The sequence below is a fragment of the Neopsephotus bourkii genome, unplaced genomic scaffold (genome assembly GCF_033783945.1).
Source record: "Neopsephotus bourkii isolate Nb327-2 ecotype Australia unplaced genomic scaffold, CSIRO-AGI_Nbou_v1 NB_1634, whole genome shotgun sequence".
Classification (NCBI taxonomy): Eukaryota; Metazoa; Chordata; class Aves; order Psittaciformes; family Psittacidae; genus Neopsephotus; species Neopsephotus bourkii.
In genome coordinates this window covers 9,870,474-9,896,355 of record NW_026902109.1, presented here as the reverse complement: position 1 = coordinate 9,896,355, position 25,882 = coordinate 9,870,474, and the positions used below count along the sequence as shown (strand labels likewise).

At 43.3% G+C, this 25,882-nt stretch overlaps 1 protein-coding gene across 1 annotated transcript; it reads right to left on the bottom strand.

Annotated features, from left to right (window-relative positions):
* Positions 1-2,417: 2,417 nt before the first annotated feature.
* On the bottom strand, positions 2,418-18,812 carry SNCG (synuclein gamma). The gene is made up of 5 exons (XM_061373733.1): positions 18,270-18,812; positions 13,192-13,233; positions 12,204-12,331; positions 3,922-3,999; positions 2,418-2,795 (listed from the first exon to the last, which is right to left on the bottom strand). The coding sequence occupies exons 1-5, from the start codon at positions 18,388-18,390 to the stop codon at positions 2,775-2,777; spliced, it is 390 nt and encodes a 129-aa protein (XP_061229717.1). The 5' UTR covers positions 18,391-18,812; the 3' UTR covers positions 2,418-2,774.
* Between the last annotated feature and the right edge of the window lie 7,070 nt (positions 18,813-25,882).

Sequence of the window (25,882 nt, the reverse complement as noted above, 5' to 3'; positions counted from 1 at the left end):
TCATATAACAGAAACTCTTGATTGCCCAGACCATGAACTGTCAGCAACAAATTATTTACTTGTGTTTGCCTCCATCAGCTTTTACCTGGGGCAGGGAGATTCCCAGTGCTTCTCTTGTGAAAGAACTTTCTGCTGTGGGATGTTTTCTGATGCATCTCCTCCATCCTTCCATTTTTCATTCTCTTTCCATCACCTGTCATTACACTTGTCTGGATACTCATTAAAACTTCAGATTTCTTTTCCATGTAGTGAACCAAACAGACATACAACAAGGTTGAAACAAATAATTTAACTATTAGATAATCTTTTGGCTCCTTTATGACAGACCCCTCTACTTCAGGAGAAACAAGTGTTCTTACCTTCAACAAAGGCTGCTCAGACTGGCAATTCTGCTCTCCCCACCTGGGTAGCAGGCAGTCTGGAGAAGGGATGGGGAGGAAACTGAGGCTCACTGAGCCATCGCATAGGCATAGCACTACCCCGTTCCCACTCGATGATGCAGGGTGCTCACGTGGGAGTAAATCACATCCTGGTCTCTAAGTCTTGTGATTACCTTCTACAAGACGGATAAACACTATTCTGAGCTCTGACCACAATGGGACTAGGGCAGACCTAGGCAGGGGCTGTGGCAGGGAAGTGCTGAACCCCCATATCCAGCCTGGGCACAAAATGGTGGTAAGTGATGTGAGAAGCAGGCAAGTGCAGAGGCAGAACTTTAGGAAACATTCAGACACTTTTGATGCCCATATGTTAGCCAATACTCGAGCAGTGTTTTTAGGCTCACAGTTCCTGGTGAGTAAACACCAGTTAAATCCTTTCTTTTCCACATGGACAAAAATGCTATAGCACAGCATGTCAGTGTGGAGTGCTGCAAGCCTCTCTTAAGCAGCTACATAGCTCAGTACTGGGGTACCTGCACTGCTCAATACCTGCACTTTCAGCTCAGCAATTATCATTCATTCTCTCCTGGTGTAAGTCCTTCTGAACCTTTCAAGCAGGGTCAAAGCTTGCTTGAGAGGTGAGCATTCCTTAATCAAGGAACTGATTAAGGAATTAATTGATTAAAACAAGTGGCTTAATCCTTGTTTTGAGTTACAGCCTGGCCCAGCCAATACCTGCCCTGCTTCCCACGTGCTGTAGCTGGTGAAGGTGCTCGCCTCCTCTTTTCCCTGCCTGGCACAACATTTTTGTTTGTATCCCCATAAAGCAAAGCTTTGGAGCAGAGTTTTTCCCTGTCTCCCTCTAGTGAGCACTAAGAATAGATATCAGTCTCCTGCTGCTGGGCCTGAGTATGCCCTCTTACCTTGGCCTCAATTTTAGTTAGTCTGTTTAATTGGCATATGTTTTTCAGGATATCAGAAAAGAGTATGCACATATTGGATATAAATTCCTTTGAGGGGCCTTGCTGCTTCTGCTAAAGCTCTTCTGTTCCTTTTGCTCCCAAGATCAAACATCCACTCAGATGGAAATCCTGTGGTCTCTGCAAAGCAATGCTTTATGTGTATTGTTAATGGGTGAGAAAGGCTGATATCACACTAGATCCCTTCATGCTACAGCATGTCTCTCCTGTAATATCTTTTATAGTCATCATAATGCAGTTTAATGAAGATTAACACTCTGATTTTGAAGCAGTTTAAATCTCTGCCCTTTATATTGATTACTCATGGATTCATGGGTGTTCTGCCTGTAGGTGAATCAAAGACCCCATTTTGACATCCATATTTACTGACATGCTTTTAACCCGTGCTTCACTAGCAGACACAGCAATGACCTTGTAGCAGCATTTTCCCATTCTCTATGTTTGCGAATGTGGAAGGTCTCTACCACTCTCACTCAGCATCTTATCTGCAGGCTGGCTGACTGCTGTAACTGATACCAGCCTGGCTGCTGGCGTGGCACTGGTAATTCTCCTTTGGCACCTGTTACTGAGCTTACATATTTCACAGTGAGCCTGCCTACCCCTGCCAGCACTACTGCAGTTCTGATCTGACAGGTCAGTGCCCATCACACTTACTTAGTTACCTCCCAGCCCTTCGTTGCTCCCAGGTGTCAGGATGGAGTTTTCATGGTCTGGTGCAAGCAGAATGAACAGCAAAGAACTAATGCTAACCAAGCTCAATGTGACTTACACGTTCTTTTAAAAACCTTTTTTTTCCCCAATTTCCCCTTTTGCACTCTCTCTTAAGCACTGGGGAGTATTTAAAATGTGAGATCTCTATGTTTCAGCCCTAAGAGACAGAAAGCTGGCCTACTTACACCACTGACTTCAGAAACACAGTTTTTCATTATTCCCTATCTTTTACATCGCAATCCAAAGCCCTCACAGTCCTGAGATCCGTGTATTTCGTACCACACTTCTATCCAAAAAGTTCTTCAGTTTCAAAGGATCTAAAATGTGCAAATGAAACAAAAAAAAACTTGTTCAAACACCTTTTTATTAGTTAAAAAAAAAAAATATTTTGGCACTACCTAGAGATCCCAAGTGCCAGTGCAGAAGGACGTGAGACACAGATCAGTGAGCCTGACCAAAACACTCAAAGCAGAGTCAGGAAGCAGAGAAGAAGACACGCACCCTGGTACACACCTGCACTTTACTTACGATCAGAGGGGTCTGGCTTATATATGTTGTACAATTGGTTTATGAAGCAAGTGAAAGACTACAGAGCTGAATATTTTTGTCTACAGTGAGCGGGATTTTCCTGTTGTAGTGTCAGCTAATATTTCCATGTATGCTCTTGGAATGCCATCTCTTGAGCTAGAAGATCCTAAGTTGATTAATTGCCTTCATTTTCACCCTGTGAGAGAAGACAAACAGGAAAAGAAGTTAAATATTTTCAGTGGAAAACATATATAAATAAGATCATGAGAAAAATCAGTGCTGGTAGTCACTACATAAAACCCCATAAACAGCTACAAAACAACGAGGACCATCTGTGGTGCAGAAAACGAATGAATTATCCATTGCTTCTGGGAACCAGACACACTCTTGCTGTAACTCAGACCTCCAGGGAAAACAAGAGGGTGATTTTGTATGTGGTGGAAGTTGAGTTAGCACGGGGCAGGGCTGCCACTGGCAGAAGCATCCAGCATTCTGCTGTGAGGTCTACCTCCTGCCCCAACAGCCTGATGTGCAGAGGTAAAGTCAATCAGATTTGCAGGGCTCTTTTGGGGACTGTTAGCAGAGGGGATGATGGCTGGCGGAGGGTGGTAGGTGCAAGCTGAGATTTCAGAGAGGTTCAGGTACCATGAAAACAGTCAGTTTCAGAAAACCTGAAAACTGTGGAGTCTGGATACATGCAGTGCTGCAGGGCTTGTGGAATGGGCAGCCAAAGGCTTTAGGACCAAAATCATGAAGGAAATACCACCTGAGAAGCCTTTGTCCCTTTAAAGCATCTATGTTGGCTGATAAGAGGTTGTCCTTCCTTGTTCAAAAGCTGAAAGAGATTGGCCCAGAGACTGACGTCTGCCTCAGGGCTTCAAAAAGATGTTACAGGTAGAATAGGTAAAAAAATAAAGTAATTTATTTAAATAGAGGAAAACCTAAAGAAAAATCTACCTTGTTCTCTAAAGCTCTTTTAAAGCATGGCTGAAACCAGGAAAAAACTATTCCACGTGACACTAAAATCATAGAAAAACATTAAGTATTATATGTGTGTTTCCACCCCATATCAAAATCAGACCAAAGGAGGCAGCAGATCTGTCCAGTCTGTCGCTCATGGCAAAGTTTTGGTCCCCAAATTCAAGTAGCAAGAGTGAAAACTGATGAGCTCAGTTTTTTGTCATGAAAGCGGGAACACTGGCGGGCTCCACATGTGGCAGCTCTATAACCACAGAAGGCAAAGGGAAGAACACCGGAAAAGCCCATGTGTGCTCTTGAGAGCCTGGGGACTGTGGGAAGTCCTGGCCGTGGCATCACCTTACCTCTCCACCACCTCCTGTGCCAGCCACATCTCCTGCCACCTCCGGCTGCTCTGGCGGCTGCGGTGGAGCCAGGTCCTCCTGCCAAGTCACAAGAGAGATGTTTGTCCTTACTGCCACACAGAGTCACCGCACTGATCTTAGAGATACCATCTGAGCAGACTGTGCAACACGGGTTTGAGCATTACACACACAGATAAAATACTGGGTTTAATAGATAACAAATATTGCTCAAAATCCATCTTCATGCAGCTTGTCAGAGCAGATGTCTATGGAAAAGCAATTCAATTTCTTGCAACCTGGTTTATGGTCTTTTTCATACAGAAAATCAGTTTTTTTCAGAGGTTTTCTTTCCTGTCACTGAGACCAAAGTTTTAACTTTTTCAGTGTGAAGAAATTTGTGAGGAACAAATGAATTTACCTAGAGCACAACAGATAAAGCCTCGTTTTTCCCACATTATTTTACTTACCGTAAGCACTCATTGCATAGACTAATACTAATTTCAGATCTAAGAGCATTATGGTGGCATTAATGTCTTGCCTCGGACAAACTGTCATTATCAAAGGATAAGCTTTTCTGTGTTTGAAGTCCAGGCTTTTACATGAGCACTCTGGGCTCTTTTAGCTACTTGCCCATATCTTTCAGTTACCTTCCTATTCAAAGAAAAGAAAAATATTGTTACCAGGCAATCCCTTTAAATGAGATTTGGCCACATGACAAGAGAAGACAAAATCCTGATCATCCTGGATGCGCACAAGGGATGGACAGAAAGCAGGAATGCATCTCTACGAAATCAGTCAGTAAGAGCAGGGAGAAATGGAAATATCAGGACCTCTATTATCCAGCCCCAAGTAACCAGGGAACGCTGCTAAAGTCACAAAGCTTCTGTTCCCTTCGAGCACGCATGCCCAGCAGTATCCCCGAATTTTTACTCTTTTCCTACATGAAGTCAGGGCCACCATAGAGGGAACCTAATACATATCTATTATGTGGAACCTAATACATATCTATTACGTGAAGAAAAGGTGAATTTTGCATAGAAGGAAAATATATCATTTAAACTTTGGTATTTTGGAAACATGAGACCACTGCTTTCCCTGGTGCTGCTGTTAATGCAGTGCAAATCAAATGTCCCTGTCACACCTACTGTGAGCAGAACTTTATGCTCTGTATGTTTTGGGGAACTCCACTCTTCATTTTCACACACGTTCTCATTTTCCTGTCCAGTCACAACTGCTCTCATCAGCAGAACACCCCTGCTGCTTTTGCGACTGAATAGGGGAAGAAGAGGTGATGTGAAATAAGAAGACAAAATTAGACAGATTTCACAGTTACATAGATGTAAGTTAGATCCCATGAAAATTTAAGCTGGAAGTTGGACTTCAGATCCATTTCTGGCAGGAAGGGGAGCCAGGAGATGTAGCTGTAACCTGGTTATACTGCCACAGGCTTCCCGCTGTCCATGCAAACTATTGTAGGGATCAATCCACCAAAGAAAGACGACGGCCAAAACACGAGCTGCAGCCCAGTACTGAAGTCTGTTGCAGCTCCAGGCATTCCCTTCACCTCCCTGCTGAGAGCCAATTAGTTTGTTAAGAGAGTGTGCCATACACTGGGGGTGTCTCCATATGAAAAGCATAGTGTGATTGTTTTTTTTTGTCCCCTAAGAAACATGCCCTTAATTTGCACTGTGGTGTTGTCTGAAATGATTCATGCTAGTATCAACCTGATCTGTGTTAAGAAAGCCCAGGTAACCTTAAATTATGCACACCATGGAGACCAGTTTCTGGTCCCCAGTTCCCAGTGCAGCAGGGATCAGAGGCTGCTTGGGAGAGGCCCCCAGTCTGATGGAGCCTTTCCAAAATGAGTGAACTCTCCTGCTGCCAGCAGGACAACGTCAACAGAGCTTACTACTCTATGAGGCTGATCCAGCCACAGGATCCTGTCTATGGCTTTAAAACACTTCACATGTGTATAGGGCCGTATAAAATGACTACACCTTTTAACTCAATGCACACTAGGTCAAAGCATGTATATTGCCTCAAATTGTGTTTGGAAGCTTTACATGCCTTTTTTTGATGGTTAGGTAGAAAGAAAAGAAACCTGCAGTGCAAGGCAATGACAATAGCTGCAACAGCAGGCAATTTGTAGCTGTTTTACACATGGGGTTTCCAGCTTCCATGGGAAATCATGAAGGTGAATCAGAGGTGACTGCTGAAGGTGCTGAGCAGCACTAGGAAAAATGGGGACAGCTCATAGGAGCACAAGGACAAGTGCAGTGCACTTCACCTTTCTACAGGGCATGACCACCTTCCTGTGAGCAGGCAGATCAGCTCCAGTAGGTGTGGAAACACTCATGGAAAAAATGATCCTTCTTCAGGTCTGTTTTCAGGGCACTGCATCCACGAGTGATGGGTGGGCTGAAGAATCCCTGGTTCTGCTTTGTTCTGCTTATTATACCTCTTAAATTGTGCTCTCTGCCAAGACTCTGCTCCAGAAGGATGAAAGTGACTCATCCGTCTATTTTCAGAAAGGAAAGCAACCATGTTTCTGGAGCGTGTTTCTAAACTGTGTTGGAGGAACCAGCACAATCACAGGATGAAGAGGTGTCAGGCTGTGTTAGGGATGTCGTCTCACAGCCTTTTTCTCACGCGCTTCCCACCCTGCTCAGAACAGTGAGCATGAGATGAGGAAGGGCTGCATTCTTCAGCTGGGTGTTAGCTGGCTGGGGATTTTGATGACTAGCCAGGAAAACAATATACAGAGGAGGACCATGTGATGTGAGGGTCTTCACCTTGGATAAACAGCCAGAAGTTCCTGGGTACTGACCCCAGCTGTAGCACTGACTCGCAGTGTGATGCTGGGCAAGAAAGCAAGGCTGAAAATCCAGCTTCTCTGGAGGACAGCAGCAACTGTGCCATTCCTTTCAGTGCTCATCTCATTAAAAGGGATAAAATGTTCTAAGGGAAAGGCATGTTGCAACCATGAATTAATTAGTAATGCTTCTCCTGCTTTTAAACAGCAAGCAGATTTCCACACACCTCCCCCCCCCAAAATCATGTATTGTCTTAGAAAAAGCATTTAAAGTGAAAAAAATTATAAAAATAAATAAATAAGAAAAAATTGAGTTCATTATGGGCTGGTTTCTCCAGAACTTTTTTGTATGTGTGTGCGTGTGTTTGTGTGTGATTTTGGCTAGAGATGAGAGAAAACCAAAGTAGTTTAACATAGTAGCTAAGTGAAACATAAGACCTTAGAGTCTTTACAGGAATTATATTACAGGAATACTATGCAAGTTCTAAAATATTTATATATGTATAAATATATTTGTATATAGAATATACACCCTATGTAAGGTTTTTATATATATATATAAAAAATACAATATTTCACTAAAGTTATGAAACATAGTTACATGTTCAGATGTTGCTAATGAAAAGCTCAACGAGTTAGGACCTGCCATTTATACAAACATTCCTGTGCAATGTTAAGAGGTCTTACACAGAGGGCACTATAGGCTTCTGGGGTCAGGTATTTTAATATGCTTTTTAAAAACATATTTGAAAAGTCCACAGATTTTGAAAAAAAACCCAAAACAAACCAACCAAACAACCCCCCCCCAACAAAATAATTACACCTTGATTCTTCAGATTTCTCTATTTCACAGGTTCTATGAAATTCCCTTGTGTTGTACGCTCTGCTGGCCAAGTCCATACATGAAATGGAATTTATATTTTTACCCATATCATGTTATAGGCCAGTGATTTTTTTTTTACCATCCCCCAAAATTCTGAGATAAACAAACTTATCAAGATTATCTTCCTTATCTAACAGAGAAAGCATGCAGAGTCTAAATGTTGGGTGCATCAAAAACTCAACAAATTCAGTGGCAAGCAAGATTTCGCTGTTCTACTACTACTACTACTATTATTATTATTATTATTATTATTATTATTATTATTATTTTAAGGCTGTACAACCAGAAAGATTCACTGGAGACCTAATCTGCTACAAATTTAACAGCCTGCAATGAGACATCAATTGCATAAGGCAGAGAAAGGTTCAGCCTCTTGTAGTGCTCTTGACCTTGGGCGTTGGAGCAAAAGCAATGCTACTTGGCAGCATCCCCAAACCACTCCCTTGTAAAGCCTCAGGCAACCTGACAGGTCCTATGGACAGGCTGTCCTGGATGGGTTTCGGGCTGAATGTGCCCTGAGTGATGCTGACAGCTCTGAGTAAGAGGTCAACCCATGACTAAAGTGAGTGGATGCATTGACAGGACAGACAGACGGGTGCGAGTAATTCCCGTCTTACAGTACAAACCTGGTGGACTCTTGGGGTAGCTTTGTTTTCATCCAGTTCATAGCCAGACTCTCTTAGGGTTTTTCCTGGGGCTGCTTTTACAAACAATACATATTTACCAATGCTTATCCTTTTATTATCCTACAGAATTACTGTGGCACAAACCTTTAGCCATGAAGCACACACACAGTCTTGCAGGCCTTAAGGCTTCACCAGTGCCTCTAACTCAGCTCTCCTCCATGTGAAAAATGTACACCTGGAAGCACTGATGAGGCAGAGGGAAGCAGAGAAAAAGTGCATGTAGGCAGAGTACCCCACACCACGCTGCTTTTGCAGTCTCCCCTGCTCCATGGGATGCTGAAGGATACCACTGGGATGCATTACCGCATCAGTGAAGAAGCTTGAATACAAAGGCGGCTGCTCTTGGTGGCCTCTCAGCTACCCTTGGTTACTCTCTCTCAGTGGCACTTGTCCTGGCCAAACAAGCTTAAATAGGGAGGTCACTCATCAGTTTCTGCTTCTAATTCCTTCGGTGCAACTGTCTTAGTGTCAGTGGCGCCGCAGGGTTTAAGGGAGCAGAATATGAACATCAACTGCTCATATTCAAAATGTGCAGTTGTTACGAAAGCGATAAGCCATGGCACGGGTGTGGTACACATGCGCTAGATGGAGCACAGACAGAAACAACATGATCCAGTGAATGCGCCCAGCAGTTGCACGCAGCTGACAACTGCTCAAAGAATTAATGAAATCAAAAAAAGATCAAACCGAATTCAAAACAACAGAGCCATGAACTGACAACTAAACCATATAAAAACTGACACAGCAAATAGATTGAAGGGAAGATCTAGGTAGAGGGCACAGGGATGCATCAGCTACTGGGAAAATTATTCCAGTCCCCAAGGGACATGTTGTGAGTGTGTGTGTGTGTGTATGTACACGTGCTTGTTCCCAACCACGTGGTGTCTGCAATGCAGCAAACTTTGTGCTGTGTCATGTAGACAAAGAATTAATCCTCTTCTAAGACAGGGATGTTTAGTGGGTGGTTATATCACTAAAATCCCTTAATGTTCCCCCTTGGGACTCGGATGATTGCAGAGCCACAGACAAAACACATTACTGATGGGTCTCATTCCTTTGCGTATCAGAAAAATTGTGGAGCACCCATAGTCTCTTAACTTACATATCTTTTAGTTTATACTTAAAAAGTCCTCTAAATGAACCAGTACTTCTTTGTACTCAGCAGTGACCAGGCTATTGCCAAAGCCCTACTAAGTGATGCCAACGCTACTTGAGGTTGCTCTCATCTGATGCTCGTCACCCCTCCACAGGCATAGAGTTATTTCAGCCCTGTTTCTTTCTACCTGGCTCCAAGTGCTCCCATTGAGGACAGCAAGGACCTGTCAACTAATGTTGTCCATGTGTGTCCACATTTCAGTGCCTGCCACATCCTGCGAAAGGGATGACTTCTTCCCTATGGCCAAGGTCACCATCTGATATACCCACACAGCTCAACCACCCTGCGGCAGCTGCCCCAAGCAAACTTAATCCAGAATCCTTAAGAGGTCCCCACTCCTTGCTAGTATGTGCCTGCCACTGACCCTAGCTGTCAAACGTACATACTAACTGTCAACAAGCTTTCTGTAATTGATATTAATACTGGGAATGCTCAGCTAGGGACATGCCTCCTAGGCCACTCAACTCCCCAGATCTGAACAGGAGCAGACCTAGAGAAAACAGCTGGTGCCAAGAGCCCAACACAACCCCTCCACTCCTTTCAGGGCCCTCTCTCCAGAGCAGCTCTGGCTCTGAAGCAATTAACCTTTAGCAGCTGGGATGCACTTGGTGTGCATATGGAGCTCAGTCTTCCATGTTATTGGTATCTGAAAGTTATCTAGCAGATGTGACTGAAGTATGGCGAGTGAGAATGGCTACAAGATTCACACTCCTAATCTAAATTGAACTAAACGAGTAAAGTAGATGACCTACCTCTTTCACACAAACATTTTCCTAAATTTCATTCTCCTGTGACTTCTTTTGCCTTGTTTTTCCTGTTTTCCTTCTGCTGTTCACCTCTGCTATTTGGCATAACACCATGTTACTGCATCCAAAGCCGTTCCCTCTCTCCCTCATTTACTCTGCCCTTTGGCACATGACACTTCCAACTTCTTTATTTCGTGATCAATCCCCATTTTAACAGTAAGCAGACAGACATCAATGAAGATGTAAGAATGACAGTTCAGATGCAGCTGGAAAACTCACAGCCTTTGTATACTGCTTGCAGCCGGCATAACCCAGAACCACTACTAGGGTGAAAGAATCTCTGATTTTCTAAGGGCCTACCTGCACAAGGGTAAAAGCAGATAACATTGACCTGTTTGAGGTATGAAAGTAACACCTGTAAGTTGTAGGTCATCAGTCTTAGGGGGTCTCTCACTTAGGACAAAATAGACTATTGCTGTTGCTCAGTCCTTGCCAGAAGGGGAGACAGTTCGGTATCAGGAGGATGGATTTTTACCATCAACAAAATCCTAGGTCTCCTGGGTCAGCCACCCTGCACCCAGTCAAGAGGTAAAAGGGGGTTGTCTGGCCCCATGGAATTAGGGATCACTGTTTGCACTGCTGCAGCCTAACTGCTGCTCCCTGAGGGAACAGAGATTAAATTTATCCCAAGGGCTTAGTACAACTTCTGTATCTGCTGATTTCACATGCTTTCAGGAGAACATTTTGCGTCATCCGTAGCTGCTGGTCTTTTTTGTTAGGGTATTCTCTCAGGATTTATATGGTGTGTAGAAGTTTTGTTTCACATCACAATGTGTTTACGTGCAAGTCAGGAAATTCATCAGCAAACTGCATGAACAATTAAAACTATTTTGGCCAACCTCACTTTGCTTTGATTCTGGGTTTGCTGTGACTCACCTACCTCATGTCGCCATCAACACCATTGATCACAGCTCTCTGAAGAGTGGAAATGCAGCCAGGTTTACCGAAGAACTGCCAGATATCAGCCTCAAGTACAGTACAAATGGTTGTGGTTTATTACCCACCAGTAAAAGCATCTTCTCTGATGATCAACTCTGCCTTCATCTAGGGGGTTGTTCTGCTCCTTCACATCCCCTTTAAGCCTCATTTGAAGCAACCCAGTTTGTCAAATTAGGCTGGAGGACAGAAGATGCCTCTTCCTAATCTGGTTTAACTCATGCACAATCTGTGTCCTGTGGCCTTGTGAGCACAGAGCACAGCAGGAGGGCCAGGCCCCCTGCCTGAATTGCTGCTGCCCTCTGCTGCCTGCAGAGTGGCTGGGCCGGGGTCAAGGTGTGAGGGCAAGGCTTTGCTCCTGCTCCTTCACACCCTGCACGTCCCTCAGCTCTGACCCTGGCCACATGCCCACTGCAGCCTGGACGGGTTTCTACTCAAGTCCCTGGGAAGAATGCTTATCTACATTCATCAGAAAGTGGGGAGCTGGGCTCTTGCCAGCAGTGCCTGCTGACGGGACAGGACACAATGGGCATGAGTTAACATGTCCATGTGAACATATGAAAACACTTCTTTTCCCATGAGAGTGGTCAAACACTGGCACAGGTTGCTCAGGGATAGTGCAGAGTCTCCATCTGTGGAGATACTCAAAACCCAACCAGACACAGTCCTGGGCAACATGCTCTCATTACCCTAAGGGAATTGGACTAGATGATCTCAAGTGGTCCCTTCCAAACTAGATGATTCTGTGATTAAGTTAGCATTATACAGTAATCATTATATCAAAGGAGACATTGCTGAAAACCTCTCACTGAATAGGTAAAACCATCATTTGCAAGCGTTTCAGCAATCTGGTCTACTGGGAGGTGTGTGCTCATGGCAGAGGGGTTAGAACTAGATGGTCTTTAAGATTCCTTCCAACACAAACCATTCTATGATCCTGTATTTTAAATGTAATCCAAAGATGGCTCTTATGTCCTGAATACTGCTGAAGAAACAAACATACCTTTTTTACAACTCCTGTAGTGGCCACGATGGTCTCTGCTCCTTCTACAGTCTTGTTTGCCACTGTATTCACGCTGGCTACCACAGCTTCTCCCACCACATTGGCCTGCTCTTTGGTCTTCTCAGCAACTGAGCAACAAAAGCAGAAAGTCAATGAGCCAGGCACTGCCAAAAGGCTGCCAAGTTCACTAGGACAATAAGACATTTGTACTGAGGTAAGAGAAGAAATTGGCCCTGCTACAGTCTCTATTTTGCTTTCTTTTATATGAGATCTTTTATAATTTAAATTATGTACATGAGGGTTTTGCCTGACTCAAAATGCTGCTCAGAGAGCAGCTCTGCAGCTTGCTAGTCTTTGTAGACAACTGGAGAATGAAAAATTCACTGTGATATACTAAGAGACATTTGTGCAAATAAGGTATTTTGCATTGCAGACAGCATATTACCTCTATCAGGGCACCTTCTGTTGGATTTAATATACACCTGGGGAAAAAAATAAATTAATCATTAAATTCTCCAGGGAAAGGATCCATTCATCTCTCTTGAAGGCAGTCCACTCAGCTTCCCTGCCTTGGAGCTTGGGATACCTAGAAGGATCTCTCTGGGTCTCTGACTCTGGGACTGCCTGTCAGGAGTGTCTCAAAGACAACAGTTTTAGCCTGACAGGAACCTCTCCGCATGCTAGGCAGCATCCTTGACATTGTGAAATGTATAAATTGCCGTGAATCATCTGAATCTGCCAAGCAACATCTGTTAGATGTTTTTTGACCTGCTCTGCTGATTAAATATTTTCTCTCATCCACGTGCACTTGCAAATGCCAGACCCTGAACCATCACTCCTGGAAAACATCCTCCATTCATCAAATGCAAGGTCATGCAGATCACTGCTGCCCCCCAGAGACCTTCCATTTGGCAGGAGCGATGGCCTCATCAAGAGGTCCAGCAACCCATCACAGATTTCCATGCCTCTCCCAGGGCTGCAGTCTTACCTGAGGTCACGCTTTGCACTACGCCTTCCTTGGTTTTGGTACCTGTGAAAGGAAACACATAGCCCATCAGTGCTAGCTGGCAAAGAACCCCTGGTTTTTGGACATGGATGACTTTCTGTTCTTACGAGGTGCAGTGGAGAGCTGTGGTGCTGCTGGCACCTCCTGCTAACTCATAACAATTTGGAGAGCCAGCAGAAGGGATCAGCTCCCTTCCCCAGTAAAGTCAGAGCTGGACAACTTCAACTGCAAATTGTCTGGAGATGCCTAGAGCTGAAAATTCTTGATGATACCATGCTAAAGTATGAAAAATTGTCCCTGGGATGTTTCCAAAATGAAAAGAACAACAGAGTGGAAGTAAACCAATGTTAAGCTAATTGTAAACACAAACGTATATCACCTACGTCAGTCTTTCAAGACAAGGAATCACATCCGTGCTCTTCCGTGCCTTTCAGCAGGATACTTGACTACAGTGGACATTTAAAGCTTCATTCTATACCTGTAATAAAAACTCTGGAGAAACCTGAGGTTGAATTTGCAGAACAACCAACCACCTACTACATACTGACTTAGAGTCCCATGTCAGTGCCTCAGCCTAGGCTGTAAGTGCCTGTTCACAGCGATAAACAGAATGCAGATGTTTTTAACCCAAATTATGAAGTATACCATATGTATGCTTACATTGTAGTTTATCTTGCTGTTCACAAGGCAAGGATGTGAAGATCAACAGGATGTGAAGGCATTCAGTTTACAATGCAAATAGCCCTTAAGGAATAATTAATCTCTGCAGCTTTCCTCCACACTTCAAGTGACCTGCTATACATCCCTTCTATTTGTATACTGTTGCACATAGTAGGTTAAATCATATGGTAGATAGGCAGCCCTTGCAGTAACTAGATGCTTTTTCACATTACAAAAATAAAGGATCAAATTTATCTCTGTTGGAAGTTAAACCAACACATGCCAAAAGGTTCCACTGGTCCCACTTCACTGTATTTTGTAAATCATCTGCACATATACAGGCTCCAGTTTCCTGTACTGATACAACAAAAGGACTTTTATGGCCAACTGTCAAAGCGATAGAAATAAAGAGTCAGGCAGATCTTTAACTCCATGGGTACTGGAGCATCTATGGGTGTGGTGGGATAAATCAGCTACAAACCACATCTCGCGCTTGCTGACAGCCTGAAAAGCAAAACAGGTGCAGCACCCTGATAACAACAGATCCAGCCCAGCTCTGTTCTGCTCGATACAGGTTATGCACTGTTGAAAGTAATTCTCAATTGTTGATTTATTTTGGTGGTTGTAAGCATTGCCTGGGCAGAACAAAGCTGGTTTACTGCAATAATGCTATCAACATTTCACTCCACCCTCCCAAACTGTGTTCAAACTAAGAGATGAAGTCTTTTTACTTTATACTTGTTACTGTTCTAAACAGCAGTTCCTACTGATGCATACTATAGGTCTGCGCTGCTGTAAACTGGGCTGAAGAATGATGCCCATGCTAGACATACATGACAGGAGCACAGCAGTGAGCAGAGCAGATACAAGTCTCAAGCCATGAATACAAACTACTGAGCAGGCCAAATGTACACAGTTCAGTTCAGACACCATCTTGCTTCAGATTCCCTCCCAGTGCCATTCCAACCAAAGGCTGCCACAATATTGATTTGACATACAAGATCATCTCACATCAGACACAGATGTTCAAGCTTAGCCTTTCTTTGCTCTTTTTTTTTGTCAAAGAGCAGTTGTTAGGCAAGCAAAGTATACAATTTGCTGTCCTGACCTTTGTATATGTTTCAGTTTTGCAGTAAACATGTTTAGTGAGACAGGAGGTGTACTTCCGTGTATTTTTTTCCAGACTTTTGGTTTAAGATTATTATCTGGGCTCAATTCCTTCTCAGGGGGAGTGGGTGGGTGACATGTCTTTTGATGTTCCAAAACATCAATAGTTCCAAAAAGGAGGGATGCAGGTAAAAGAAACACCTTGGCATCCACTTCACAACAGAAGCGGTGGCACTGGAAAGTGCCTCTGCTGCAGCCTGGGGAGAGCTTGCCTCATCTTCCTAACCCACAGCCATGACCACACCCAATGACTCAGGCTCAGCATCCATTATTCACCACATGAAACCTGACCTTCTGGTGCATACCCTTGCCAGCCACCCGAATCTGTTGAATCAGAAAGCAATCAACTGATGCTCAATCTCATTTCACTCATTAGTCCTTGCCTGCAGCTTGTGTACACAGAATTAAAAGAGGCAGGATGCATGAACTTTTGAGCTCTGTGAGTCATCTCTAAGAGCTTTGGTATACCAAGGGTGCGACCAACGTGGTGGAGCACTGTGCAGTGGGAAAAGGTTTATGGTATTTTGATGTGCTGTAAGTCCTGTGGGAGTTCATTCTTTGTAGAGAAACTCTGTTTATGTAAAGCTTGGTGCCCTGGAGCGTTCTGCAACATGTGTGGTTGAAAGCTGTTCTGGAAACCTAGAAGTGTATTATTTGTTGAGGCTTCCTGAATTATAGTATTAAAGGGTACTAATGACCTTACACTCAATACTCTGGTGCAGCTTTGCATTAACTTCATTAACTTCAGCACCACTTATCCCCCTATTTAAACCAAATGAAAAAAGACATCCCATCAAATCAGCTGCTGGACACACATAAACTGTGCCAGTTCGGTATACCCAGAGGCTGTTACAGTTTGGAGAGCAGATTGTGATTTTACTAAGTGCAAAGGTGGCCCATGCTACTGGAGTTCTCCCTCTTCCCTTTCGTGCATCCTCTTCTGCACCCTATCTATTCAGCAAGCCACGTGGTGGGGCAGAAGCACCTCATGCTCATGACTCCCCCAGCAACAGCCATATCTCCAACCAGCCCAGCTGTGATCACATTGCAGTAATACTGCTAATAGCACAGGAGGAAGGCATCTCCAGCCCTAGCATGGGTTGTGGGAACTGAACCTGCGTGGCTCAGAGGGGAGGAATGAGGTGGCTGCAGTGCCCTGGTGACACTGTCAGCTCCAGGCGGATGCCTCTGAATAAGCATCATTTTGTTCTCCTGGGGTGGCAGCAAGTGACTCATCGGGTACTGTAGTCATGTCCAGACATCTGGAATCCTCCTCAGAGAGTCAGCAGTGAGTTAACACAAACCTGAATGAAAGTCAAGGATCCACTTCATCCATCCTAGGCTTTGGGGATTTTCCTCCCTTTCCTAACCTTCTGAAAGGACCCTCAAGATTTTATACAAGTATTATTTTCTCCTAGCATCCAAAAATTCAGGATGCAACACGTAACACTCTAGACCAAGCTGCTGGGACAGGGGTCTGCAAAGGAAGAAGCAGGGAAGGAACAGTTCAGGTCTGTGATTAACTCTTCATGTAGCACAGAGTAAGAAAAGGCAGCATGAACACACTAATCATTTCAGTTTTAATCGATACACTTAGCTTCCACTTCTCTTCTTACTTAAAAAGCAATTCTCTGAGCTAGTCAGCATCTGGCCTTTATTTATCCTGTCTGTGAAAGACTGACTTTTTTTTTCCAAAGGGCTGAGCATTCCCCAGCATGCAACAGGAACTGAATCAGCCAAGGCAAAGCACTATGCAGTGCATGACAGGGCAGGAATTGGCACTATACCAACAAGCCAGATCAAAAAAATAAGAGGAGAAAGCACTGAATCTTCACCTTGATCCTTACTGGAGCCTCATTCCGAGATTAAGGTTTTAAGAAGGTTTTTAGAAAACTTCACTGAAAAGGTTAGGATCTCATAAGCAGACTCTGCCTCATGGCTCTGCAAAACTGAAACCCAGGCCACAGTATGGAGACGTACCAGATCACTGAACAGAGATGGGAGGAATTACGTATAAAGGTTCAGAATAACCCGTCTGGCACCCTCAAATCAGGAAGCAGCTGGAGCAGGAGTGATGACATGATTTGACACCTAGGTGTGACGTTTTGCAGGCTGGTGTTTCAGCTGTTTACATGGATGCTGTTTACCTTTTTGCCTTGCGAGTCAGCTTCAAATTGAAATGCGAACTGTTACGTATGTTCATTTACAGCATGCCAGTATGTGAGTATTTAAAATTTCAGGATGAAAACATTATCAGATCTCCTACACATAAAATTGATGTATCATTTGTAACGTACAAATTTGTATCTGTAGCTATTGTCAAGAGAGGTGTTTCAAATACAGTAGCCACATACAGCTATGGATGTCTCAGCATAACAGCAGGAAGAGCCTGTATGTAAACTTTCATACTAAACACCCTGTCTCTCGCTTATCTAGCAAACATAAAAAGCTGTGTGAGATGCAGTAATCAGCAGTGAGGTAATCAGTCTTGAGAACCTAAGACTTCATAGATTCTACATTATCTGGAATATCTGACCATCCAGCCATATAATTGCATGTGCTAGACGGTGGATACAGTGGGTTTCGAGGGTGACCTTGAAAAGGGAGGTTTCTGAAATAGCACATTAACTGTGAGGGAGGTCTCTAGGCAGGACATCAGTCATGCTGTTTTCCAGATCCTATCCTTTGGGCAAAACTAATCTGGGCAACTCTTGTAAAGCAAGGTTAATGCGTCAGTCAACAAGAGGAGGGTTTCGAGATAAAGCGGTATATTTGTGGGGAAACAGATGCATCCTGCAATGCCCACTTCATAACCCTGCTGGCTTCTCTCAGGGACCTCTCCTCAGCATGTCTCTCACAGCGTGGAGGTGTGGCAGGGACCAGCATTGCTCTGATGGTTGCAGAGTGAGTGACTCACCCTGCAAACAACCAGCAAACAGTCATAGCAGAAACCATCCACCTGGGCATCTGCTCCTTAACATTGCATTAGCTCTGCATCCCCTGAAGTAGTGGTTGTTTCTCTGTCTAATCTATGGTTGGGGAAACTGAGGCACGGGGAGGATGTGGCACTGCAAGCTTACACAGCAACTCTGTGACAAAGCTGAGGATGTTATCCAGACCTCCCACCGTTAACTCCCAAGCTTTAGCCATAATATAATTCCCCCAGACATCCTCAGGGATAATCTACACAGCAGTTCATGCTCAAAATACAGTTTGAAAACAGTCTCTCTTACCTACATACATCACCCCTTCTTTAGTCTTCTCAGCAGCTTCTGTCACTCCCTGCTTGGTCTTTTCTGCAGCAGCTACCACACCTTCTTTAGCAATGGAGAAACCTTTCTTAAAGACATCCATTCTTGTTGCTTGATAGAGTATTATCTGGACAATCTGAGTGAGGGACAGCAGCAAAAAGCACCTCGAGACTGGGACTGCAGGTTCACCCTCAGTGAATACTCAGTTTCTCTGCCAGTCTGCCTTTGCTCTTACTCCTCTGCTGGATGAAGGCAGTGTGGCAAACCTCACATCCTTTGCCGTCTCTTATTGATGAAGTGCACTGCAGTGTAGCCAATACCTGTGAACAGCTGATACTGAAATATTAATGATATGGATATGCTTGTGAAGATTTAAGAGGGAAGGGGGAGAGGAGGACAACGACACCAGTAGGTAAAGGACTGTCTGGAAAATTTCCAGACAGATAAAGCTTTTAAGATATTCTGCAGTGCTCTCATTCAAGGATGCTCTCATGTGAAGAGGGACTTTTTATCTGAAGAGCTAAGCTCCTGAAAGGGCATCTCCCAAGGCTGAAGCAGGAGGCAAACACAAGCTCTCTCCTGGGTTGCCAGAGGCTGGAAAGCATACAAAACTGGAAGCAAACAAACCGGGTCAGGTTTCTTGCTCTGTCAGTTACCAGAACCCACCCTGCACAAAACAGTTACAAGAACATTATTTCTAGTAAATACTGAGGGAAAAAGGGAACCAACTTCCCTTGGAGCTCAAGTGAAGCGAGCTAGAAGTCCCACTTGCCATGTTTATCAAGTCTGAAAGCACTTAGCATGAATTATGGGTTTTGCTCAGCTGCACATCCCGTTCATTTCTGAAAAATCAGGTGCCTGTTGGGGGAAATCCTGTTTCCTATTTGCTCCTCTGAGTTGCTGCAGACAGAGGTCTGCCCTGCCTCTGCAGAGTGAGACGACATTTTATACTGATGCCATCACTCATGTTGGAGGTCTGTGCTGCAGAGCACGGTAGGGTGTGAAAATCATCCTGTGGAGAAATGGTTGGGAAGATCTTACAGTCTTCTTAAAGGATCCACCCAGCCTCAAGGCCTTGCTAGGAAAAAAGTACCGAAGCATAGGATCATTAATCACAGTTGGATATCCCTATGTGCTTAAAATTAAACCCAAGTTAAATTGTTTTCTGAAGTAGATCCCGAGTGGCCAAAATGAGCTCTCATCCCTATACCAAACTAAAGTTTCCTTTTTTCACGCAAGCACCCGTGAAAGCAATTGTTGGTTCAACAAGGTGATTTCTTCTGTTTCAATAGTGCCATATCTGAAACTATGGAAGCCATGGGGCATCGGCTGCTGAGAACAAACCCTGATCAGCTTTGGCTACTTTTCCTTACCAGGCAAACAGAACACAAAATTCAGAGGTTCAACTGCATTGTGGGAGGGTAGTAAACCCTGACACCACAAAGCGTAGTGTTCTGTAAACCACTGCTGTCACAAGTTATCAGCCTGGAAGTGTCAGACAGAGAATGACTACACAGAAAATAAAGTCTGAATAAAAACGACGATGCACACATAGTTCTTACTGGGGAACTAAGAATATTTCTTTAGGTATTGGGAGTGGGTCTTTTACCCGCTCTGAAACAACAGAAAAACTGCTTGTCTGGAAAACAATAAACAGATTTCTTGATATTTCCCACAAATAAATCTCCTTTCTCATAAATGAGGAATAAATTTCCATATGAGTGTAGAGGAACCAAACCTTTGACAGATTAAGAAAATTTATCAATTGTTAATTAAAGAAGTGCAAGATTCAGAGGAAGGCCACCACAACACACCAAGTATTACAGAAGCTCTCATTGTTCTAGACTGGTGCAGCAAGGAGTGAAAAATGGTTTTTCTTTTCACCTTTCAAGATTTCCATTAGGTGGCTGATTGACCACTGCCCAAAGTGCACAGCTAGTGCTCATTTCTTAAAATTGTAGACATCTGCATCTTATTGTGCTGTACAAGCAGTGCTTTAACCTAAACGCTCTTGGAGTCAGTCATAAGACTCCCATTGATTTCAACAGGCACAGGGCAGGAGTCTTGATTTTACTACATTAGGTAGAAAGTGAATTTACCATTTCTGGAAATTGCTACAAGGCCCATTTTACTCTTTCATTAGGCTTTCAAAGCTGATGAAAGCAGAGCACAGAGCTTCCCAGGGTATGGGTTTTACTGGTATTTTCAGGAGAATGACTAGGCTGATAAGGTTGAGTGAGAAGTGTATTTTGATTTTGCTAAGCTATTGTTCTGTCATTGTGATTTGTACAATCAAGTTCTAATATTTTTCATTGCTATAAAAGGGAACAAATACATGAAATATCAAACCATCCTGGGACATGAAACATGAATCATCACTAGATTGAATTAGCTGGTACTCAAGTGGGATACTCCTTTCCTGCCTTCTCCTCTCCCAGTGACCTTCAGGAAGAGCTCACATGAGGCATTTAAATGCTGCTGGATACCTCCCAAGGCAGTAGGCAGTTGCAGAGGCATTGCTTTACCTTGAAACTCTTTTAGGAAAGCTCTGGACTCAAGACCACATAGTAGGAGAGCTATATAGTGCAAACATCAATAACAAATCCTGAACGTTTGCCACCCTATGGCAACTGTGGTACCCTATTCCTATTCTAAGCAGAGGATGCAGCCCTGATTGACTGCCAACCCTGCCTCAAGTGAACCTTAATAAACAGGGGATAGCATAATCAATCTTGGCTTTAAGGTTTTGCTAGGATCTTGACTTTGTGCCTGAAAAGCTTTTCCCTTGCATTAGATAACATAATCAGCAGCTAAAGAGAAGCTCCTCCAATGGGCAATTCAAAGAACCCAAGTTCCTAATTCACGCAGCAGCAACATCTTTTTCTCTGCTATCTACCTTGGGACACTGGGGAGAAGTCAGTTAAGCTAGACATAAAGTTCCCATTTTTTTCTATTGAGTTTAATTCAGATCACTTTGTAAACAAATTAGTATCTAACATCCAAGTGATCTGTATAACACCAAAAGGAAGCCTTGTCTTGACTTCTGCAATGACAAACCATACAACCGCTGTTCACTTAAAGTCTGACTTCTGTCAGCCCCAGCTTGTCCATAGAGGGTCTCTTGTTGCATAACACTGCAGTTTCTTGAGGATCTCTGAAAGGTGCAGTTCCCCACCTCCCATGTGCCTAAATCTCCCTCTGGGTATTGGAAGCAGGCCTGTGCAATTCCCGACAGTAATTCTGGAACACAGGCAAGACAAGTCTAACTCAAGTCTACCTATTTCCAAGGCACAGATGCAAGGGAAAGAAAAGAATGCAAAGCAGAAATCAAGATTCCCTGTTCTCTACCATCATCGTCTTTGTGTCTGCAACAGATTACAACTGGCCTTTACTTTATTTGTGTCTCTTCCCTCTTCAGTTTTCCTAGTTGCTAGCTACTCTGCACAGAAAACCTTAGCCTTGCCCTTTAACGATGAACCCACACTGGAAACATAACAGCTGACAAAGGCATCTTGCTGGATGAAAGGAGTGAGATGATTTAGTCATTCTATTAAAGTATTTAAATGGTGTATGACGTTGTTTGAAAGACAGGTAAGGAAAGAAAAGATAGACTACTTTTGTGGCTGGTAAATATCCTTTGTTCAGGAAGTTTTTGTATGGAGAATAATACTAACATTAACAGGATCAAACCTTGCTCTACATAAACAGAAATCCTCCCTCTCTCCCTGTTTAGGAAAACTTCAAAATGCTGACGGGAGAACTGTCTCAGATCGTTCATTTTCATGCCCTATTAAAAACAAGCAGTTATCTGACATCCTCTTGGCAAAAACAGTTTAGGACTTGAATCCCTGCATGTTATGTTTGCATAGTTAATGAGTACTTTCCTCTGCCAGAGAATGAAATAGGTGAAGGCTGACGGGCAAGCATTTTCAAGGCATGCTTTCAAGCATCAAGCAGAGCGCTGCCAGAACAGCAGTCTATTGTGACTGATCTCTGCCACTGAATACCATTGATAGCTTTTGAGCAAATTAATAAAAATACAGTCAACAGGAATTCATCTTCTTGCTCTGAAGGACAGACCCCTGAAAGGGATTGATTCCTAGCCCAGCATCCCCTCTCCCAACACTCCTCTCCCCATGCTCCCCTTCCCCAGAGCTGCTGCACACACGCGTGGATCCAGCAGCAGCAGGCAGGGAATGAGACAGCATTTTCCAGATCTAAAACCCAGTGCTTAATGAGAAGTTATCCCCTTGCTGTGCAGCTATCAACAAAACTGTGCTATTCATCTTCCCAGACATAACATTCTTTCAGTTATTCAGTCTGCTTCAGAGGCTTGGGGCTGGAATATATGAATTTAAAGCAACACATGGCTTTTTAAACATTTTTCTGAAGCTTTTTTCTTCTTCTAAATACACAGGTTCAGAATTTAAGTCTATAATTCAAGAGTTTATGGAGCAGGCAGGGAATCTGGGAAGATACAAAAGGAATAAACAAAAAAATCTAAATCTATTAATTGAAAATTTAATTTCTAAGGGCTCTTTCTCCAGAGAGACACTGACTGCAATAGCCAGAGCGTTTGTTTTCCAAGTTGTACAAGCCATTTGTCAAATGTATTGGTTGGCACTGTCTACTGTGTGGTCACCCTATCTGACTGTAGAAGGGCTGACTCTAAAGAAAGAGTGGGGGCCAAGATGAAGTTTCACATCTTACGCAGATTATCCAGAAGACAGTGCTGGTACCTTACAACCTGATTATGGAATTGCAAATGGGACACTGAATTCTCAGAGTGGGCAACATTGGGTGTGGGGGGAGTATTAAGAGCCGTGTTTTATGGAAATAGCTGTCATCACTCAATCAGTTAAGAGCAGTGCTGACAGTTATCTGCAATATTCCAGGGCATAGTGATGAATCTGGTGTAATTGGCAATATCAGCTCTTTCAAGATCAGTTTCAAGTCTGAAGGTGAGTTTTAATAGTTTGAAGAAATATTTTTCAGAAAAACCTGGAGAACAAGTATTTTTCTGAACAAGGGCATGGGAAAAAGCCACTAATGACTGGGGAGCAAGAGTGGAGGAGCAGTACCTCTCATCTGTCAAATTCAGTTGCCAAAATAAAGAGCAAGTGGGAAGGGTGACTTTTGGCTAATGTTCTGAGAACTGCTAGAAACTTCTGGGAAGTTTCTGGGGAGCTCCAACCACCTCCACACCACTATTATCATGTTATTTACTGATAGGGTTTCAAGTATGCTTTTGGAGTAACACCTATTCCCAAATAATTTCACAAACTGTTTTAAATTGGATTATTCTCACCTATCTCTTCCATTATAGCTGTGGTATCCAGACCCATGTTACATCAAGCCTTAACTAGGCAACTGAAGAGTGAACAAATACTTACGGATCTTAGTTGGTGCACAATTGCCTTTCTCATCTAGAAGGTATCTCCTAGAAGAGACTGACTTCAGAAAGCAGCGAGCAAATCACTGCAGCAACTGACCTTGTGTCTGTTTTCCCTGGTTCTGTGCTGAGGCAGTAGGTCAAAAAAGAGTGAGGCAAAGGTGTGGTGTATCTTGTTGGACGAAGCCTTGGGTGATATGGTTTAGTGTGAGGTGACCCTGCCCATGGCAGGGGGGGTGGAACTTGATGATCTTGAGGTCCTTTCCAACCCTAACTATTCTATGATTCTATTATTCTATGTCTCTACAGATGTTACAGTAAAAAAACTTATAGCTTAGTCTGACAATAAATCTAATGTTATGAACCAACAGTATAACCTGTGTTAGTCAGACACCCCAACTCAGAACACCTATTAGACAGAAGCCTTAACTAGTGTTTAGTAAGGAAGGTCCTTTGAACAATTCACGCATTCCATGTGTTTATGGCAGCATCCTAAGCTATGCCCATCACAAGGAAGGACACATCAGTTACAGCATGCTCAATATTTTAACATCTTTCATAACTGCTACCAGAAAGTCATGGCAAATTATTAACTTGCAATTGGCTGAGCAATCTGTGCCTCCTGACTGCTGTTCTCATAGGCAGTACCATTACAAAGTCACAGAGAATGGGTTCTTGCACTTGAAGAAGCAGCAGATGTTCTGAGCCAGGAGGATGGCAGAGAAACATTGCCCCACCACTTGGGAGGTATCACATCCCTAAGAATAAAGATTTAATGGATGAGTTAAAACTAAGTGGAAAGGCATATATTGAAAGACAGGTCCAAAGGATTTCGAAGTACATCACAAGTGGGACAACATCAATATCTGTAGCGCAAAATCACTCTTCTGCAAGCCATGATCACACAGCAGTTCAAGTTAGAAGCCTGGTGTTTGTTTTGTCTCATATTTGTTCCAGTTCCTTCCCAATAATGGGTCTTATTAAGTAAACAAACATAATGCTTAGCTCACATCCATCCTAATCCTAGTTACTTGTAAAAAAGGCACATTTGTATGTGAAACATGATGCAAAATATTCACACATTAACATGTATTATAGCAGGATGCACACAGTTCTGAAATACAAACAGCAGGAAGGAACAAAGGGAAGTTGCTTATTTCTTTCAGTCTTTAGTCCAGAAGTTATGATTTCATCTCCCTGGAGAAGTGACTACAACAGAAAGCAGGTTTGCCCTTAGAATTATCAAAATATCTCTCTACCTTGCCTCAAGTGCCACTTTTGCTGCCATGGTGCTTTACTGCTCTTACACAGCAATGTCTGTCACAGGTCGGTAAGGGCATTTCTGCATTTTAATAGGCTCTTCCACGAAGCATAAATGAGGAGCAATCAAAATGAGAGGGTGCAGATCCAACCAGAGATGAGGAGATATAAATTCACAGCCTCTAACAACAAGGCATTTCAAAATCCTAAAGAGATTTTATCCTCTGTTTTTCAGCTGGCTTTGGTATGATTCTAGAAAAGCTCTACCTTTAATGCTCTGCAGGATGTACTGAAGTTTGGGCTGCACATCTCATCATTCAGTGGAGATATGCTCTAGCAGTCTGGCACCAGCATTCCCACCTGTTTTGCCAGTAAAGCATCATTCTCCCCCATTTTATTCTTAAAAATGCCAGAGCATATTACCCTGCGAGACAGTAAGAACAGGAATACAGCAAAAAATATTAAAAGAAGCACCATCATGTAAAACTGAACTGGTAAGAAAACTACATACAACCTCCACAGCCTTTTTTATATTTATTATTGGGATACAGTGACAGAGGTAGCTCTTTACAGGAGCTTTTGGCAAGTGCTTTTTTGTCAACACCAATTAAAAATGCACAGAATAACTGGGAGTGAGATGCAGAGATGACAGCCCAAACAAATCCTTGAAAATGCTCGGTGACCCTGACTTCTCTGAAGACCTGTTTCATGAAAGTGTTCCACTTTGATGGGAAGAGACTATGATTCACAGAGCCACTTTGCAAACGCCACACAAAAATCGATGCCTGGGAGCTCTTATTCACTGTGCATTTACTGTGAACCCCTTCATGCCCATAGTCTGCTGTACATACTGTGAATATTCTGCTGCTAAAGCCAGGGTATTTCAGCCTCTAAACTGTAATAAAAAACAGACAGTGCAGACAGTGGCACAAGGAGGTTTGTG

Coding starts and splice junctions, on each gene's coding strand:
- SNCG (XM_061373733.1), bottom strand. CDS start 18,390: ATGGATGTCTTTAAGAAAGGTTTCTCCATTGCTAAAGAAGGTGTGGTA. Junction 13,234..18,269: donor AGAAGGGGTGATGTATGTAG/GTAAGAGAGACT, acceptor TTCCTTTCACAG/GTACCAAAACCAAGGAAGGC. Junction 4,000..12,203: donor CTACAGGAGTTGTAAAAAAG/GTATGTTTGTTT, acceptor GTGACTTGGCAG/GAGGACCTGGCTCCACCGCA.